Here is a 20,945-nt window from a genome sequence, read left to right on the forward strand (position 1 = left end):
CCTACACACGCAATAGAAGTGACATTCTTATTATCATGCAGAAAATAATCAATTGATTCATATACAAAGTGAGGCGCCAAACTATATCACCTAAATATTTCCTTTGTTTACAATCGTATGAAAAACTTTCAAAGAGGTTGCACTGTTGTAAGGAGTGATTATGAGTGAATGAAGGACTATAGTGAGTAATGATTGAAATAATTTTTTCTCAAGGTTATTTGTTCACAAGTTTTCAAGGTTGTGAACAATGTGTTTTCAAGTGTTTCTAAATGGAGCTATATATATTTTTTTATGATGTTCTTGTACAGCATGAAAAAATGAATAAAAATGATATTCATGACATCAATGAATGATGACATTTTCATGAAATGATATCATTCTGAGGATTTATTCTCCAGATATTATAGAACGAGTGAGAGATGAAAAAGGATACGGAAATTTAATAATTTATGAGTTTTATTCAAAATATTTGGAACAGTATTTATAAAATTGTTCTTTATTTAGTTTCCATCTCTTCTATTTCTAAAAATGATACGAGTGGCTTATGCTACCTAGAAAACACAAATGCGACTCAGTTTATGAGCTTAGTTACATAGAAGAGTAAGGCGAATACGAACGCTCACACAAAGAGGAGATCGAGGATAGGGAAAATCTGTAAAGTTGGGTCTATCTTATTTCTTCCTCTCTTCCTATCTCTATGCTCCCTCTCTTTTTAGCATTATTTCATAAAAGTTTGATGTTACCGTCCCCCAAGAAGTTTCACTTCAAAAATAAAAAATAAAAAATTCGATCAAAAAGAACAAATGAAAAAAATTATATTGATATCGTAAAGTCTTCTAAAAAAAAGCGGTGGTTTTCCGTACCATCGCGCTGAGCGCCGCTGTCATAAATCTCTCGCTTGGTCAGTTTCTGAAAGCATTTATTCTATTCTCTTTCCGGACGTTCGTGAAGACATATCTTTGAAAGGAACAGCGGACCATTCCATTGTTGCGAGAACACAAAGACGCCTTGAAGGCACGAAGCAAGAAGAAATCTCGAACGAATAAATATCACGATCTAAGCATATTACAATCCCATCACACTTCTTTACACATATTCGGAGCCAGACACTTGAGATTCCAGTTAGAATATCTGATTCCCGTTCTTAGAAGGAAGAGATTGAATAGAAGGAGAGAATTACTCGCCTGGCCAGCGAACGATTATTTGCAATATTGCAAAGAGATACATAGGAGCTAACCATGTGTTCGTTACTCGTAGTATAATTTTTCCAATATTGATCGTATCCACACATAAATAATTCACCTTAATGCAAACAATGAAACGAGTGAAACAAGGTCGTTACATTCACATTCATATTCTTTGTATCTATTACGGGCAATATCGGGTATTGCACAGAATGCCTGGGGCATTGTTGACCGGTTTTTTTATACCACAGATATTTTCCTTTCCTTCTAAAAAAATTGACGTTCTGACACGTCAAATTTTTATACGAAAATCAAGGAAAAGTGCTATAAAACATAAATGTATTACACAATCAAACATTTACTTACATTTCACAATCAAACAAAGCTATTTAACAGCATCCTCATTGGACAGTCTGATTTGAAACTGTATGAGTCTAAAAACATTACTTGTGTTCTCATTAAAATTATTTCATCGAATAATGAATCAAGAAAATCCCTTCATTTAAATTAAAAAAATAGAAATTGCATTCTTCTTCATAGACTATTTACAAATATAATGAAATGATTTTGTTCATTAATTGCAATGATCGATGCAAATTACGATCTCTTTCGTATGATTCGCAGTGTGTTAATATTCACGACTTTTCGATGTACTATATATTCTAATGAAAGCAAAAATGAACTAACAACGGAGCCACCAAACATGAAAATTAATAATGGCACCATGTCGTAAAGCTCAACTGACGTCCATTTTTTTTTAGGCTGAAAAACGTATAAACTTTATTGTACAAATTCGTTTTTTAATACAGAGTTCGCCAAAAAAAATGTATACACACTTTACTCATGGCTATAGCAGCAACAAATGATGTCTACAATAGGGACAAAATAACTTTTATGGAAATAAAGAATTTTTCTTTTAAGAAAATGGCGAAATACTCAATTATTACCAAGCAATGCTTATCTGAATAAGAGTTTACAAAGTCACTGTCTTAAATGGTTAAATGTCATTGAGTTTTCCAAATGCTTTTTTAATTTAACACCTACAGACCTTTAGCTCTGAAGAATATCGTGTATCATAGAAAACCGATTACAATAGCAATCCTTAGAAAATAAATTAAAAATGCACATGCAGTAATACCATTGGACATTTATGCCAACATTGCGAAAGCAATGGTTCACCGTATATATTAACTCCACAACAAGGAAAAGCGTTATTTGTGGATTTTAAGGCTACTTTTAACTCATAAGGACATCTTAATCATTTGCAGCCTCAGATTTTGTTCAAACCTTGCACACTTGTAGTAGTCCATGAGAACTATACATTGCACCCGTTAAAAATTGCTAATGACCAGCAATTTACAAAAAAACGGGGAAAGAAATTTTACAAACATTCTTACATTCGATTATATCTTTTGCTTCAATAGTGTAATGGGTCTCTAATTATAGTGTTCAAAGATAACTTTTAATAATCTCGTGAAGTCTGAATGAATTTAATATTAAGATATTAATACTAATTTTTCTTTCCCTTAAGTGTGTGTACATTTTATGGATGAACTTTGAATGTTTTAATTATACATTGTATAATAGAATGAAATAATGAATTACCTTTGTGAATTGATTAGACCATTCTGTGTTCAGTAAACGTTGAAGTATTCCACTATCTCTCAACGTCAGAATACTAAGTAGTAATAAAATATCATTATAAATAATATCCTTATAAAAAGATATCTTATCGCAGAGAAAACCAATTGAAAAAAGAAGAGAGAGAGAGAACGACATACTTGGAATTAATAATACCGTCATATGGACTTCTATTCGGTACAGCCATCGCTATAGTCGTTTGCGTTAAAGTATCGAGAGATTCCACGCTGCAAGTGAGTTTCCGTTGCAATTCTGCTGCTATATTGTCCAAAGCCACAAAGGCATACTTGTTTTCCTTGCAAACACGACGAAGACCATCAAAATAATTGATTGGTAGATCGGTCTCTTTCGTTAAAATATTATCAAACAATACACTGAGCACTTTATCCGAAGTATTCTAAAATTACCACATCGCTTTTTTTAGAGTTTACAAAAATTAATAACTTTATTAAATTAGTGCGAAAATAATTGCGGTTTTTATTTTAAATTTTGCACTAGTTTTTTATGTGATAATTTTTATTGGATGAACCATTTTAAATATTTTAGGTTAGTATTTTAAATAAATTGTTAGTATTCATAATAAAACGTGGTCAGTATTTATAATATAATAAAATTATTTATATCATTTTAGTAATCGGTTTTACATTTTGACAAAGACAAAAATAATTCATTTTTATAATATAACATTGGAATGTATCTGATATCAATATGTAGCCCTTACCGAATTATAATTACAGACCATCTAAATAAAATATAAACTATTTGTCTTGATACAAAAATTTCATACAATGAGTAGAGAAAGTATTAGTACATCAATTAATTTTAAGCAAAACTTTGTCAAATTGTTGTTTAATAACAAATTTTTTATGAACAATGAATAAAGACGTTATTTGAAATCTGTAGAATAAGTACAGTACAAAAAAAATAAGTTACTTGTTCAATTTGTGAAATTAACAAAAAATCAACGATAATAAACAAGCATCCAGTATTCATACAATTTCCATTTCAAATTGTTGATAAAAGAGATTTATAGCATACGGCAATAATAATGATAATAAACATGTCATAAGCATATTTAAAGCATCATTTCATAAGCATAATTGTTATTGTCAACATGTTTGGAAACGTTGTTGCTACCGTTAACATTTAATATTTTGTACTTTCCAAATTATCATTGAATAATGAAAGAAAAACGTGCAGAAACTATGATAAAAGAAAAAAAATATTTAATTTGCACAAATAGTATAAAAGTTTAGCAGAAATTTCACAAATTGTGATAAAACCTTGGTCTACTATATACATTATAATTGACAGATATGGACTACGAATAAACTACAAAATGTCTCAAGAAGTGGATGTCCGCAAAAAATTAATCAGCATACTGTCGAGTTATTAGAATGATAAAACAAAATCCAAAAATAAATGCGATATAAATAGTTAAAATTCAAAAAAATTATTTAGACATTGATGTATCTGTCAATACGGTGCGTAGTTTTATACAAAGGGTATCAAGAATATCACAGTCAAGTGGCTCGAAAAAATATTTTATAAGCAAAGCGAACAGAAAGAAAAAATTGTAATTTGCAAATAATAATATCAAAAATTCAATAAAATACTGGAATAAAGCTATTTTCGCAGACGAGAGTAAGTTCAATATTATTGGGTTTGATGGACACTATACTATTTGTAGAATAAAGAAAATGAAGAATTAAAACTAAAATACTTACAGTAAAACATGATAGATACACTGTAATTGTTTGAGGCTGTATGAGTGCAGATGATATTAACAAATTGCAATTTATTAATGAAATAATGAATAAAATTTATATTGATATTTAAAAATATAATCTTCTTTCCAATGCAGAACAAATAAATAATAAAGATAATTTTGTTTTCATGTACGAGGACAATTCAAAACAATACGTATAGTATCAGAATGTGGATATTGTATAATAAACCAATATATCTAAAAACTCCACGACAATCTCCAGATATTAACTCGATAACTTGTGGGATTATTTAGAACTTCAAGTTAAAAAATATAAGGTTTCTTAAAAAAAAAGCAAAATAATGTTCTTATGGAAAAGTGAAACACATAACATTACATTTAGTTAATTCAATGCCTAAAGGAATAGTACTTACTATAAAATCCGAGGATCATCCTACAGAATATTAATTAACTATTTGTCTTAATTATCAAAAGCCAAATTATATGTTGAACTATGTAAAAAATTGTTTTTTATGAATTTTACAAGAATAACGAGATGTTCGAATACTTATTGCCTGTATATTGCAACTGATTTTTTTTTTATTAAAATTGTTTTTATAAAAAATAAATTCTTATAAAATTTAAATTTTCTTTAATGCTTCTTAAAGGAATGAACTCTAAAAATTCAATAAGCACAAAAAGTATGTTATTTCGTTAGTGTACTTTTAATCTAATTTAAATTAAAAATACCAAGCGCGCGCCTCTAATCGTCTACCTTATGTCAATGTTAACACTTTGACGTCCGGGCGTTTCGAAAAAATTTCTTCGCTTGGCGCCGGCAGCGCTTATACTTCGGATTACTTCGCTTACGATCGGCCGTTCTTGGAAGTAATAGCCCGATATGATGGTCGAAATTTCGACGTTTTCTCATGAATTTTTTTAAATATGAAAATAAAATGCGATCGTTTCGAACACCAGCAGAAAGCTAAAGATACTTAAGTGTTGTCTCCGACCCCGAGCGATACTGTGCTCACAACACCACTGTGGTGTCGCCGGCCGTTGGCCACCAGTTTGCGCACGTCACCACTGTGGTGTCGCCGGACGGCAAAGTGTTAATAAAAATAGGTAAAATAAAATATAAAAAAATAAATATAATTTATTAGCAAAAAGAGAAACTGAAACTAGAAGTTGCACTTGTATACTTAGAGCACACCCACTGTGCATTTTTTATTTTATTTCATTTTATTTTATTTCATTTTATTTTATTTAAGGGAATCTATCTAGCTATGGATCATTATTGAAACAAATCCGCGTAAAACATCTGGAAAAATTGCTAAAGACTTCAATGTTAATCATTTAACAGTTATTGGACAACAATCCATATAAACTTTTCAATTCAATATTGAAAAACCGCATATATTTTTGCATGAATCTTATATAATAATAATGATCTGATAAAGATAGATACTTTACTTGAAAAAAAGTATAATCGGCGGATTCTTGAACCACTGCAAATCGATAAGTACCATCCTTGAGAAGACCTTCCATAGTTGTGAAAGGCATAACAAAAGTATTGATAGCCAGGAAACTTATGAGTGCTGCAGAATAAGCGGCCAATACAACAACAGCTGTTAAGTGGATAACAAATTGCACCATACGAACCGGATCTAACAACGATTGTTGCATACCTAAATTTTGCACCAGAGTAAATAATTATTAATTCATGAATAAATTTAGACCTATATCCATCATACCTTGATTACAAAATGCTCCAAAAACGTAAAACATAATCTCTGAAAATGTTGACGGTGAATGTTCGAAATCCTCATAATAAGATACTATTTTAACTACGATTTTTATTATCGTGATCAGTCCACTACTCAGAAGAATCAACAAACCGATAAAGTACCAAATATAGGCACCAAAGGGTGATGTATAAGCTCGCCATTTTATAGATGTTGAATCCGGTCTTTTTATGAATGTACGGCACCTTAAAGGACGAAAAATATGACACATGAGTCAAACAATTAATAATTTTAATTTCAAAGCATTTAATTGATTCTTAAGGAATTATTCTTGTAAAGCAATAGAAAAATAAGAATATTTTCGAGAGTTATTTTTTTTATAGAAATAATGAGCTATGCTTTGAATTTTTGTGTACTTTATTATTGAATTTTTAAATAATAAAAAACTAATTTACAGAAAAAAAAGAAATTTTTTTTAATTAAGCAAAATTTCCTCCAATATAACGACTTTGGAAAATTCTCTATGACTTGCATAGGTAATGTCTCCAGTTTCATTGGTTTAAAATAAAATTAAAACTGTTTTTACATCATATGATAGTTGCTGTGAATGAAACTTATCTAAAAAGAATTATGTTAAAAATAAAAATAGAAGGTCTTTCTACGTGACAAACTAAATCGAAAATATAAAATAAAATTGTTTCATTCGAAATTCATTTTCGAAAAAAATTATTTTGAAAATCTGCTTGATACACGTGTACTCAACTTAGTCTCAACCTAATGAATTTCATTGTAAACTATTTTCACATTCGCGTTAAAAAAAATAAAAGTTTATTTATTTTTATATAATTTAAGACAACTCGAATTATAGTAGGACATAGAATAAAAATAAATGCTGGAATTTCATTAATTCCAAAATTGTTAAAAAGAATTTCCATGATTTACATACTTAGTAGTACTTGTTTAATTGAATGTCTGCGTACATTTTTAAAGAAGTTGTTTTACAATTTGAATTTTTCAAACGCTATAATAATAATTGTTTTTCGTAACTATTCAACATTCGATATTTCGTCATTATATACAATAGATTTGACATGACCCCACAAATAAAATTTTAGTGGGGATAAATCTTGTGATTTATGTAACCAAGTATTTTTCCACTATGGCTGATCAAACACTGGTACTTATCATTTACAAAATTTCTTATTGTTGGACTGCAGTTCAATAATGTTCCATCTTGTTAAAAAATTAAATTATTCCATATCTCATAACCATTGTTTAATAATTCCGACAATGCGTCATGCAACAAATGTAAATATGCCTCTGACGTTACACTATAAGGAAAAAAAGAAGGACATTATTTTCTACAATAGCTTATAGTTATGAACGTTGAACATTCCATCTCTTGGAAATATTTTTTCAACGGTTTATACAATTCTTAATAAAAACTGGATCCTTTTCCAGAATGGAAAAGGATGCATTTAGTTCTCATGTAGTATGTGACTAACAGTCTATTATTCACAATAAGCTCTAGAAGTATTTGTACCTCCACTATTAATTTAAAACAATCGATAATTTTCTGCAATACTATTGTTACATAAAAACGTAACTAAAAGAATAAATTAAACGGCATGTTTTTCAAGACCGTTTGGGCCTTGAAAAATCGTACCTAAAGATGCAAAAGAGACATCATAGCGTATTCCTGAAAACAGCAATAAGCAGAGTAAACAACCCAGGTATAATTTTCTATCGCGGAGAGGACTTTCCTGCTATTGAACAGTCAACATAGAGAAGGGATGACAATCATCTTCTTACTATAAAAACCCGCGAAGCAACACTACATCATTCAATTCAATTCACTCCACATCACGAAGACAACTCGTCGAGATCACTTCAAATTCACATTACATGAGCTCCTGACACTGCAGCAAAACTACATCAAACAAAAATATCAAGCAGCACATCATCAAGCGGCGCATCATCAAAGTATCAACTCAAAAATCATCAGATCACAGCTGCAAGTAACATCATAAGAACACACAATGGCATTTAGCGATAAATAAACAACATAAAACCAAATTCTTATTCACAGAAACATACTCCAGAATTATTAAACTTTTAAATGAATATATATTTCATCGCAAAAGAGCATTTTGTTACAGGAAAAGTAAAATTGTACATAATTAACAAGAAAATTGGTCTGATAAAATATGCTTAATTGTCTCAAAAGCATTATAAGATGCAAGGAAGGATCAACCAAATATTACTTACAAAAATAATAATTATATTTTTATGATTACTTATGTAGGTATAAATACTCTTATATATAAAACTAATTTTTTATTATTTAAGTAGAATTATATTTTTTTAACCATAAAATGTCCTACAATAAAATTTAAATCAGTTTGAAAGTTGAATAATCTTAAAATAGATTTGTGTGTATAAAAATTTTGAAGCTTTGCATTGGAAATAAATATCAATTATTCAAAATTATCAGTGGAAGCGGGTATTAATACTTCTGTAATTGACTATTTATAAGGGTAAATTAAAATTAAACGAATACCTGAATATCTGCGTTGGATTTAAAGATACAAAATATGTCTACATCAGAATTAGAACAAACTATTATCGGTCGCTAGCTTCTCATACATGATTCTCACTAGGTTGCAGTTGGTTTTGGTAAATATGCAAAAAATTTTCAGTATTATAAAAATAACATTTTTGCCAGTAATTATTTATTTTGTGAAAGAGTATTACAAATATATGAGTTCCAAATAATATTTATAAATTTTTAATGCATGATATTTTTTGAAACAATTTCCAACTTGAGGAATTGGTTTTTTGTTGTACATTTCACAGAAGTATATATACTGTTGTTTTACCCGATATGGAACAATATTTTATAGATATAACTTTTCTTCTTTTAGGATGTAATAAGATGTGACTGCTAATCTCATCATTAAAATCAAAACATTTTTTTCATCAAATAGAATTTTTTTCAAAAAGTTCACTGCCACTATCACTATCGAAATTTATAAAATTTTCATAATTCATTGATTGGATTCAATATATTGAGAATTGATTATACTAGGAATGTTAATTGCTCTGTTGCTGATGCTTATTTGATAAAGCAACCGTGCCCATATTTCACAGACAACGAGTTTCAACATGATCCGTATTGTCACCTGCCACGTGACATACGACCACAGCGACAAAATACTGTCGAGAAGTAACTTACGACCGACAAGGATTAATTCGACGATTGCGACCTCCATGTCGACAAAGTGTTTCAAAAAACTCTATTCCGTAAAAATTCGTTCCGCTTTCTAAATAACTCACCAATCGGGATGTCGGTGATTAAGATATTGATTTATATAATAATTAACTGCGGTCGAAGCATTACCACAACATGAGCTTAACGCAAGAATTATTCCCAATAACAGTGTGCAGTTATATTACTTATATGATAGGAACTAAGAGAAGAGTTTTATTTGAGTATAAAAGCAGAGTAAGAATAATAGAAAAAAATCATAACACTAGTGATTGTAACAAGTATGTCCAGTAATGTAGCAATGGTTTTCAAGAATAAAGATAGTCTACTGTAAAATCCGTTAAGTCGAAACTAAATCATATACACGTGTACCAAGCAGATTTTCAAAGTATCAAATGAAACAATTTTTTTCTATATTTGCAACTTACTTATTCACCTAGAATAATCCTCTACTCGATTATACGACTAGTTACATGACATCTTGCATTTATAATAAATTTCTTTAATAATTGGACTCTTGATACCATTTCAATGACACAAATGTTTATGTTCTTTAAATAATAAATGATACGTAATAATAATGTATATAAATTTTGAGTTTTCTCTATTCTCTGTCTTGTGGAGTTGATCGTGTTAGTAAATTGCCGGTTCATATATAAATCAAAATTCATGATAATGATTTTTTTTCTAATTATGACATACTTCGTAGAATAAACAGGAGCAGTGAAGTCGATGGCGTCTAATCTATCAGATGTCATCATTAGTCCCATGCCTGCAATATCAGCTTCATTCTTTACCAATGTCCCTACAGCACCTGTCCAAGTTTTATTTAATAGATTTAATCCCCAAGAATTCGCTTCCGTGTAAGTTAATCTACGAAGTAAATGAACGAAAATAAATTATTGATTTTTAGAGCTATGCAAGAACCTGAAAATATCAAACCAGTTCAAGTCACAAATTTCTTCAGAATTAGGTAGATTTCTGCAAGAATTTCAAGATTTGAACATATGAGCATTTCCGAATACTTCAAAAACCAGAATCATGTTTCAGGACTATAGCTTAGAATACGTATTCAACAATTTAGCACTAAACTTACTGACAGTATATGTATGCTTTTTTATACTTTAAACAATCAAATGACTGGTTTCTAATAAAAATTATTATTGATGAGCACGTTTTGTTCGATATGTGCACTATCCAAATTACGTATTATACAATTAAGATCGTATTTACACGCCATTTTTAACAGCAATTTCATTTGATTGTTGTTGGATTATAATTAATCTTAGTTGCATGTTTTCAGACTCGATTGCTTCTTGCTCGAAGAATCGTAGACTTTTGATCGATAGGAAGTCACATACAAATTCTTTAGTAGTTGTTGAGTATCCTACGCAAACGAGTGAGTGAGTCGATCATCTGGACGTGTCGAGACGTGTCGAGACATAACGATAAGGAAGCATCGTAGTTTAGCTGTAAAACCAAGGCGTGCCAAGATCCCTTTGTAAGGGCGCCTTCGTTTTTCTAGCGCGCGTTCTCCCACCACTTATATTAGGCCAATCATATGCATCGACAGCTACGGTATTTGTCTTTTCGGCAATTGGTCCGCGCGTTGCATCGCCTTTTGCTATAAAGCCTGCGGTTTTCTCGCGCCTCGTTTTATTCTACCACGAGACCTGCGAGGGATTACATCGAAGAGAACTATACTCTACGCAACGGATACATCAGCGAAATACTACGAGCGACAAAGGAAAAAGGAACACGTGGTCAGAATTCTATTCTGCCTTTGGCCTACGCATATCACCTTCGATAGCTGCCTATAGGCAAGCTAGCTCAACATTCATCATCGTCTGTATAATTCAATCAGGGTTTATATACCGAAAGGCTTTTCCCTGACGAGCCAAATAAAGTGTACTTTTTAGTACTGGCTGGGCTCAAAAATATATTTAATTTATTCCTCCTATCCTCCTCCCTAACAAATAAACAATTCTCAACATTCACCCGTGACGGCATTTTCAATTGATAATAAAACCATTGAAGTACCGACCAAGGCGTCGGTCGTTCACCAGTAGTCCAATTGCTAATCTGCGAATTTTTTCTTGATCAAAGACTAGCGTATGGACGAATGAACGATCTACAATGCCAATGTATTTAGGATCTCCAAAAAATGTAAAAGGTGAAAAATAGAAGCTTCCCGTGAAACTATAATCGAAAAAGGAGAAAATAGATTCCCTATTGGTCATAGGTATGCCTGGTTTTCTGTACAAATGTTTAAAAATAGACAAACGTGTCCTTTGCCTGAGATGACCATACTACGAATAAAAGATATTAAGAATAAAACTCGATAAACCTTTGTGTGTTGATTTCTGTACTGGGGTTATTTTTGTCTATTGCCGGCTCGGTAAATTTCCGAATATTATTTACAAAATTGTAAACCCAAAAAGAATAAATATGTACTTTTCTTTATTTTATAGTCTTTACTACGTGAAGTTTTATCATGTTAAGAAACAAAGTATTTAATATTATATTTATATAGTGAATGAAGATAGATTCTCATAAAAAGAGGATCTTAAAAACTGACAAGGGGCGAAACATATGTGCTTTAACAAATATTTTTTACCATTACAGCAACTAAAATCCATGTAGCAAAATTGAAAGTACTTTAAGAAAATCTGAAGAACAATGATAAATGAACTATGATGTCTCAGAAATGAAGAAAGACGAAAGGATTTGAAGAATTCTTTCGAAAAAATAATTAACTGCGCAATAAAATATAAAGAAAGAATAAAGAAGCATCCCAACTAATTGTAATAGAAATTTATCACAAATTTAAGAGAAGACGATTAAAGAAAGAACACCCTTCGGACTTAACTGCAACGTAGAAATGCAAACAGAAAAGAATATTTTTAAAATTTCATCTTAAAAGAAATTAGCAGTCAAAAAACGATAGAAATATCAAAGTGTATACGTAGAACGTTCGAAGTTTTTACAGACCTGGGGCGTTTAAGTCAATAGTCGGGAAGAACAAATAATACAGGCTAGAAGTTGTAGCACTGCAAGAAACGAAATGGGTCAGGGAAGGTTCACTTTACGCGGGTTCGTATACGCTTCACTCTAGAGGATCGGAGATCCATAGTTTTGGTGTCAATTTCATAAGAAATCATTTTTATAAGAAAATCTTATTCGCGGCAAAAAACATTAAATTTACAAACGAAAGTTTAGGATTGCTCGTTGTGCAGGGCCGATGGTACAAGATCACGATAATCAATGTTTACGCTTCGACGGAAAATAAAAATGACGAAATAAAAGACGAGTTCTACGAGAAACTCGAACACCTTGTCTATTAATTGCCGAACGATTACATAAAAATAGTCCCGAATAATTTTTAGACCAACGATCGGGCTCGAAAATTTATACAAGAGAAATAACAGTAACAGTATAAGAATAGTTAACTTTGCGCTTGACAAAAACCTTATTGTTAACAGCACGTTTTTTAGACGAAAAAACGTCCAGAAACAAACTTGAATTACCATGGATGGAAATATGCGTAACCAAATTGATTACGTTTTGGCAGAGAAAAGACGTCACACGAATGTACTCGATGTTAGGTCTTATAGGAAGAGGGGGGCGAATTGCGACTCGGATCAACTTTTGTAATTACAACTTTTGTAATTTGTGACTAGATTCGCGGCCTTAAATGTAGTTGATGAATCAGATGATAATGTGGTTGACAAACAATGGGAGGATGTACGCGATGCGATGATAAAATCGGTGGAAGCCACGGTTGGTCTTTAGAAAAGGCACAAAACTAAACAGTGGTTTGATGAAGAATAAGTAATGATTCTAAACCAAACTAATGAAATAAGAGAAGAGCTTGGAAAAAGAATTAATTTAGAAAATACATACTCTTAATAAAACTACTCGGTAGCAGTTATTGTCTAGGCGTTTAAAAATTAAAATTTACAGAACGATTAGTTCTTTCATACCGAAAGTCCTTTTATGACAGTAAAGCATGGTCACTTACGTTAAAAGTCGAACAAAATTTAGAGTATTCGAAAATAAAGTACTTCGAAAAATCATTGATGCAAAACACGATAAAAAACGGATGAATGGAGAAAATAACTTAACGTAGGATTACATCAATAATACAGTAGTGTATGAGCGAAATGAAAAAATAAAATAGATATTAGACAAATATTCATGTTAGAAAGAATTTACAATTTAACAATATCTAAGAACGTATAATTTTTGATATTGGGCTTTCCTTATTATACTTATGTATTCGTTTACTTATAAACTATTTAGATTAGAAAATGACTTAATTTTTAATCAATTTATACAAGGTGATTCAGTAACTCTTGCCACCAAGTTGACCTTCGTTAACCTTCAAATACCTTAATATTGCACATCGTTAGATTCGCTATGACAGCCGCTATCAAAAAATAAGTACCAAAATATAGCATTCCATTTAAAAAACAAACTTGACCTTTAAATCTCAGAAGCGACTAAACCTAGCAAAAAAATCTGACGTCATATTATACTCCTGAATTTTTTTATGCAACTTTTGTTCTATAAACTTTTCTGCTACTATCATACTTTCGGAGATATCTTGGTGGCAAGAGTTAGTGAATCACCTTGTATACGACATACCTTATTAGGATTTCGATTCTTTCAGACCAATTATACAAAAAACATTATTGAAACAAATTGATCTCCCAATTATTTTGGATTATCGACGCTCTATTGTATGTAATAATCAAAATTTTAAATAAAATAATATATTTATTAAAAATATATTTATGGTAAAAGCTTAAATATCTACAAATATATAATTTAATAATAAAAATACATATATAGATATATACATTTTTTTTTACATGTGAATAGGTATTAACCGAAGAATAATTTATAAAAAAGGAAAAATAATAAAAGAAAAACGATATATCGCGACTGACACGCAAAAATCTCTAAACATTCTGTCAAAATAACACGACTCACGACAAAATCACACAAGACATAATAGCTAATATTATAATCTGCCGATTAGCGGACAAACAAAATGATACAAAATTAAAGAATAAAATGAAATAAAACAACGAAGAAATGATAAAAAATTATGAATGATAAATAGAATAATGCTATGTAAAATTGCAAAAGAATGTTTCTTCCGTCGGCCCGATAAAATTCGAATTTTATGGCAAAATGAAAGATTATATACAGAAAGGCGACGAAGAAGTGGCGATGGTAGAAAAAGAGATATTTTCGAGGAAAGATCAACGGCGAGTCAGGAGGAATATTTTCGAAAAGAAACTGCGAGACTTTTGAAAGATTTGAAAAGACGTTTGGAAAAACGACGAAAAGAACGAATTGAAAGAAATAATATAAAGAAAGAGGAAGAAGCAAAACAAAATAAAGAAAAGGATGAAAATGATTAACCTTGAGCGTATGCTATTCTCTCATTTCCTATCTTTTTTAAACGGTACAAATTACGTACTTATTACTCACGTGCAATTCATACCTTCTTGCAGCAACTTCATCAATTCCCCAAAGAAACCACTAACCTCAACAATCTCGTTTTTTTCGTTACGATGTATTAAGGACACCGGTGGATCCTATAAAAATGATACTTTTTTGAAAATGATATCATCATAATTACCCGTAACACAAATTCGTAATAATTCTTATTTCATGAATTAAACTTACGTGGACCATGACAACACGTATGTTATGTCCGTAAAGACTATTCCTTCTTTGATAGAGACTCAACGTAGGCCCTTTGAAACCATTAATTCTATCCCAAGAAGCAAAATTCATAATTCTGATTTTCGACTGTGCATCAATTTGATAGACCTCCAAGATCACCTCACCAGTTCCATTTTCATTATCTCGAGTTACCATCAATTGGCAATCAAATGGTACGTAAATATTATGAAAAAATACTTCGATTTGGGTCTCTTTCCTGAAGAAGAGCAACCAAGTTGGATACTCCATTGCCAGCCATGTGGAAACCTGCTATATTTTAATAAAATAAACAGTATCTTTTTCTCTCCCTGGTACCTCGTTAAAGTTTCAAATTATTCAAGTCGAGTTATTTCGAAGGAGATAATTATTATCTATTATATGTGCAGTTCAGTTGCTAAATCAATTAATTCAAGCAAACAAAAATATGAATTGTTATTATCATTCATAATTCAAAGATAATTACATTTATATTATTACTTTATGATTTTTGGCCTAATTATAATATTAAAGAAATTTATTCGAAATATTCCAATTTAAATATTAAACGAGTGCTTTGATAAACAAACTTTTAAAAAATTAAAAAAATGATGTTAATTGCTTTAGCATCTGAACGACGACTCATTTATTTATCAAATCATTTACATATGCGAGCTCGTCCCTCGTATCGTTGTAATCATTCAACAAGACGAAGAGTGGCCTTTTTATGTGATAATAACTTTCACCCACCTGTTCGAGAAAAAAGAATAAATACTAAAACATGAATAATTACAGTTTATATATTTATGACAGAAAATAACAAAATCGCATTCTCACTCGTGTCTTGAACATATGAAAATCCATAATGACCGTACGAATGTGAAGAGTACCACTTAAATATCTTTGAAGGGAAAACAATTCCGTGGCCTCATCCAAACCTACGAAATAATAAAAATAAAACAATAAACATTTTATCTGACGCACATACTGCTTTAAAATGATCATTTTTATAATAAACTTGAAACAAATTTCCAATTTACAATGTCCAATTTGTCAATCTTGCAATGACTAATCATATCAATTTCAAATTTGTATAAATTTGTAAGTAAATTCGAGAATTAAAATTTTGAAGAAAATTATTGAAGTTTTATTATATACTCACTAGTATTCTTCATAACATTGGGAGTATCGTGCAAGAGTATAATGCATGTGTTATTAAAAAAATTGTGCATATTGCGTATTAAATTTCGATAAACATAAGTAGGTCTAATCAACAGTTGACCTTGTATTGTCTGTATTCCAATTAAAATTAACATTAAAGAAAACAAAGTCGACAGCATGTTTGTTTGTGCAGAAAATTTTGGAAAATAATGTCACAATAATCACCAATAATAAACAAGTTAACATTTTTACGAGTTTAAAAGAAAAACATTCGAGTCGTGCATACCCACGAACGATGTTTCGTTATGCAAAGACAGGAAGGTACTGATTTACATAAAAAATTTAGTCGCAAATAGGCATTATTTGACGCATATAGAGAAACCTATAGTAGATTGTAAATAGGTGCAATCGCAAATACTTTCTCTATGTTAATAGATAGACGTAACAAACATATAATCAAACTACGAAATCGAATTTGATGTTATTTAGATATTGAGAACTATAATAATATGTGTGTTGCTGATGATACACTTTATATTCAGCGATAGTTGCCAAGCTAATGAATACATAACACACTACATTGCCTTACAAAAAAATATATTCCCTTTAACACTGATTTTGCATTCCGATTTTACGTGCACAATGTCATTACAATACTTCATCTGATCGAATACTTTCAATCCTATTTATTTACATTGCTTAAAATATCGTCTTAGAAAATGTGAACTTTTATAGAAAATGAAAAATACACACAATGATTCAAAACGTTCGCCATTAATATCTGAGAACATTAACGGTCGATTGCAATCTTTCGAGCTAATATTTAATGTTTGATCTGCACGTAATATAAGCGCGACCTAAAATCGCAGTTGTACTGAATAAGCATATCGATTCTATTCATATTTTATTATATCGTTTAATTAAAAATTTTCGAACAAAAACTGCAATATTATTGCAAAATAATTTTTTTGTACTCTTATATTTATTTGAACAGTATTTTAGAATACTTTTGTTCAATATTGTATAAAATAAATAGTCCGTATAGATAAATATTTTGTTTAATCTCTTCTCTGCTTATTGAACTAAAATCAAAGTAAATAATTAGTCAGTTTTTAAATAGATGCACTGTATTTAGAATAGAAGTAGGGTTGGATCAGGATTGCATATTGATCCACACGTGGAGGAAACCAAAGTGGAGGAGCCAGATACACTCATAATCAGCTAGCTTATCTATAAGTGGTGATATATTAAAAATTCTTTAGATGGATACAGTCTCGGGCCTCTCATTAATCTGAAATCTCGAAATCGTAGTCGAAATATAAAGATGTAGTTTAATACTTTTGAAAATTAATATTTGAGGGTTTTTGAGATCGCTAACTATGAATTTGATATTATATTTTTTAAAAACAGAATGGCGGACTAAAATTAGTGAACTTCCTTATTTAAAAAATTATTTAATCTTTTTTAAAAATAATATATGTAGTAATCTGATATATTTTTTTTTTAAATAATATTCACTGAAAATAATATATTTTTATAGGTATTGTCAACTAAACAAATCTAGAATATTCCTCATCACTCATAAGCACAGAATAACTCTGTCGGTATCTTTATTGCCTGCTCGCAACAAAAATTAATCACGTTCCTAAAATATTCTAAAACAATAAAAATTCCTTAAGACCGTATACTTTAAAGTCTTAACACTAGACGGGTTTAAAAAGGCAATAATTTTCAACAACAATTTTCGTCGTGTTTTGCTTATACTGTCATTGGTCGAATCGAGACGACGAAGAGTCACTCTGATTCCGATACTCGCCACTTAAGATAGCCGGCCGCAACATCGATGCAAGTACGGTTAATGCATTAGCCTACAAAATTGTTGATACAAGCTGAAAAGCAGCTAATTTTTGGGTCATTTATTAAATAACGATTCAATTAACAATATGAAGCTAATTAGAGCTTTACTGATCATTTAACTTACAATTAGAACTCTTTAAAATAGGTATTTCTAATACTGCATCGGCGAGTAACACGTAGCAATATACTCTTCATCAGCAATTACATTGGTTATTTATGCAAATTCTTAAAAACATAATTCAATTGTACTTACTATCAGGTGAAAATTCAATTCATAAATTGAAATTGTACGAATATTAATTGCACTATGTGCGTTTAAAATGACCGTAATTTTTGAGGAGCAACAAATAACAAATGGGATGTGCTGGACGCTTACGTTTAAACTGATTATTTACAGATGTGCATAAGCACTTATTCATAACAAATCATGGAAAAAAACTCTATGAGATCCACTAAACATATTCCTATGGTTAGTCCCCCAAAAAATACATTTTTTTATTTTGGCGACAATTTCGGGATTTGAGAGCACATACGACATCGCGAATACTATCTTAGCAATAATCTTAGCAAGGCACAAACCTTCAGTCTGAGATCTTGCAAATTTTTTCCATCTACTAAACAAAAAAGGTTGCTATTGATACAGCTTATATTATGATGTTGCATCATAAATATATATATATATTGATATCATCTATTTAAAATATTAATTATTTTTCTATTATTTGGTATAATATACATATATCACTTATATTATAATACTTACTAATATTTTATTATAAATACTGGCCAAAAAATTTTTAAAAATATCAATCGAATAAATTACGATCATAAGAAAAATCGATGTCAAATTGAAAATTATAAAATCGCACATATTTGGCACTAACCTAATATAACCGTTGATTTTTCTATATCATAAAAAAGTGATCGTTTTAAAATATCTCGGATAAAATTTGCAGCTTTTTCTTCATTTATCAGTAATGCCAATATTATACCCTTTGCAATAATGTATTACATAACCACAATTATTATGATAAAAATAACTAGAAAAGCTAGCGCTAAATTTAAAATAATAAAAAATTAATTATTTTTGCATCAATTTAATACCAACTTAATAAAGACATTTTAATATCATCTTCATATCGATCTCAATGGAGACCTTAACCGCCAAACTCTGCCGCGTGGTGGCAGCATTCTACTATCATTTAGCGCAAAATTTTAAATAGTGTTTATAGAAAATTAGAAATAAAACTAATTTGAATAATTCTCCTTAGAATTAATCGTTTATAAAATTAAAAACTATTCAACACTAAGTTAAAAAATCCAATTGATGATAAATTAAGAAGAATCCGAAATGTTAATTCTTTCAAAAAGAATATATGATAGAATATGCTTCGTAATATGTTGTATGTTTCGGATGTGCTTTCGAGTGAATAAATGTATGAACTGTAAAGGAGTAATATTAGTTTAGGATAAGACATAGGATAATCTAATCTTAGTTTGTATAAGATAGAATAGAGAATTTATGGCACTATAGAATCCGTAAGATAGAGTCCGCTTAAAAAAAGGATATAATATTTATTTCTGAACAAATAGCATCTGGTGATCTAGACTGTGGAGATTCCGAGAACGCTTTGTACGCACTCCCACTCTAGGGTGTTGCGTGGATTTGAAAGAAAGACGGTTGATGACCAATAATGGGTCGGAAAAGGGACTAGGACTGCCTTGCGTCCCCTTTCCCCCTCCGTCGGCGCTAGGACCGATGCATAAGAAAGGAAAGGAGTTAGTCTTATGATTGCACTGCGGTAAGTCTTATGATTGCACTGCGGTAAGTCTTATGATTGCACTGTAGTTATGTCTTATGATTGCGCCTCGAAAAGTCTTATGATTGAGTCTTAGGAAATCTTATGGTATTATGCCGAGGTATTAAGTGGTCGTATTATGTGAAAGTGTTATGTGGCCTTATTGAGTTTTATGTCTTATGTCTTACGGTTTTTACGTCTTATGTTTTCTTATGTTATGCTTATGTAATTACGAAGATTTACGTTTAAGTGATTTTATGTATGATTAAATATATGTGTATTCCAAACTTTTAATTCTGACAAACTGTTATCTAAATAATAACGCCCTTTAACCCTTGTATCCAGATCAGAGAAACGATCGTTTACAGAACCCATATCAAAAAGAATAGAACGACATAATTATAATGGTTAAATGTAATTATTAAAATAGGTGTCGTAGAAAGATTGGACGGGTTAAAAAATCTTATTGAATATTATTTTGATCTTGTTGAACGTTTCGTCCCTTTCATTGAGACTTCATCAGCAACTCGATCTTTTTTGTTCATGAGTCTTTATACACTTTCGAAGACATTCTTATAAATAAACTAAAACTTAACATTTATCGTTGTCCTAACACCGTTATGTTTAAACATGTGTAAACGTCTTATGCAGGTTCGTGCACGTTGGCGCCTGCACTAGTGTGAGTGCGTGCGGATGTTTACTTAGGATATCGGTACTCTTAAGATTAAGTGTAGGGAACCGAGGCTGTATGCGTCACCCATGGAGGGGGGCCGATGCTCCGTTGTTCGACGGAAAAGTAGAAAAAGGGCAGTCGGAATACGGAGTGAGGAGTAGGAAGTAGCAGTTAGTTAATCTTATGTTCTTATG

At 30.6% G+C, this 20,945-nt stretch overlaps 1 protein-coding gene across 1 annotated transcript; it reads right to left on the reverse strand.

Moving 5' to 3' along the window:
• Positions 1-888: 888 nt before the first annotated feature.
• Positions 889-16,601, reverse strand: LOC122514556 (probable glutamate receptor). Its single transcript, XM_043631501.1, has 11 exons — positions 16,424-16,601; positions 16,099-16,199; positions 15,928-16,011; positions 15,247-15,552; positions 15,049-15,155; positions 10,249-10,419; positions 6,288-6,523; positions 6,007-6,221; positions 2,966-3,222; positions 2,790-2,862; positions 889-1,946 (listed from the first exon to the last, which is right to left on the reverse strand). The coding sequence occupies exons 1-11, from the start codon at positions 16,599-16,601 to the stop codon at positions 1,782-1,784; spliced, it is 1,893 nt and encodes a 630-aa protein (XP_043487436.1). The 3' UTR covers positions 889-1,781.
• Between the last annotated feature and the right edge of the window lie 4,344 nt (positions 16,602-20,945).

This window comes from Polistes fuscatus, unplaced genomic scaffold (assembly GCF_010416935.1).
Source record: "Polistes fuscatus isolate 324 unplaced genomic scaffold, CU_Pfus_HIC Scaffold1, whole genome shotgun sequence".
In the NCBI taxonomy this organism is placed as follows: domain Eukaryota; kingdom Metazoa; phylum Arthropoda; class Insecta; order Hymenoptera; family Vespidae; genus Polistes; species Polistes fuscatus.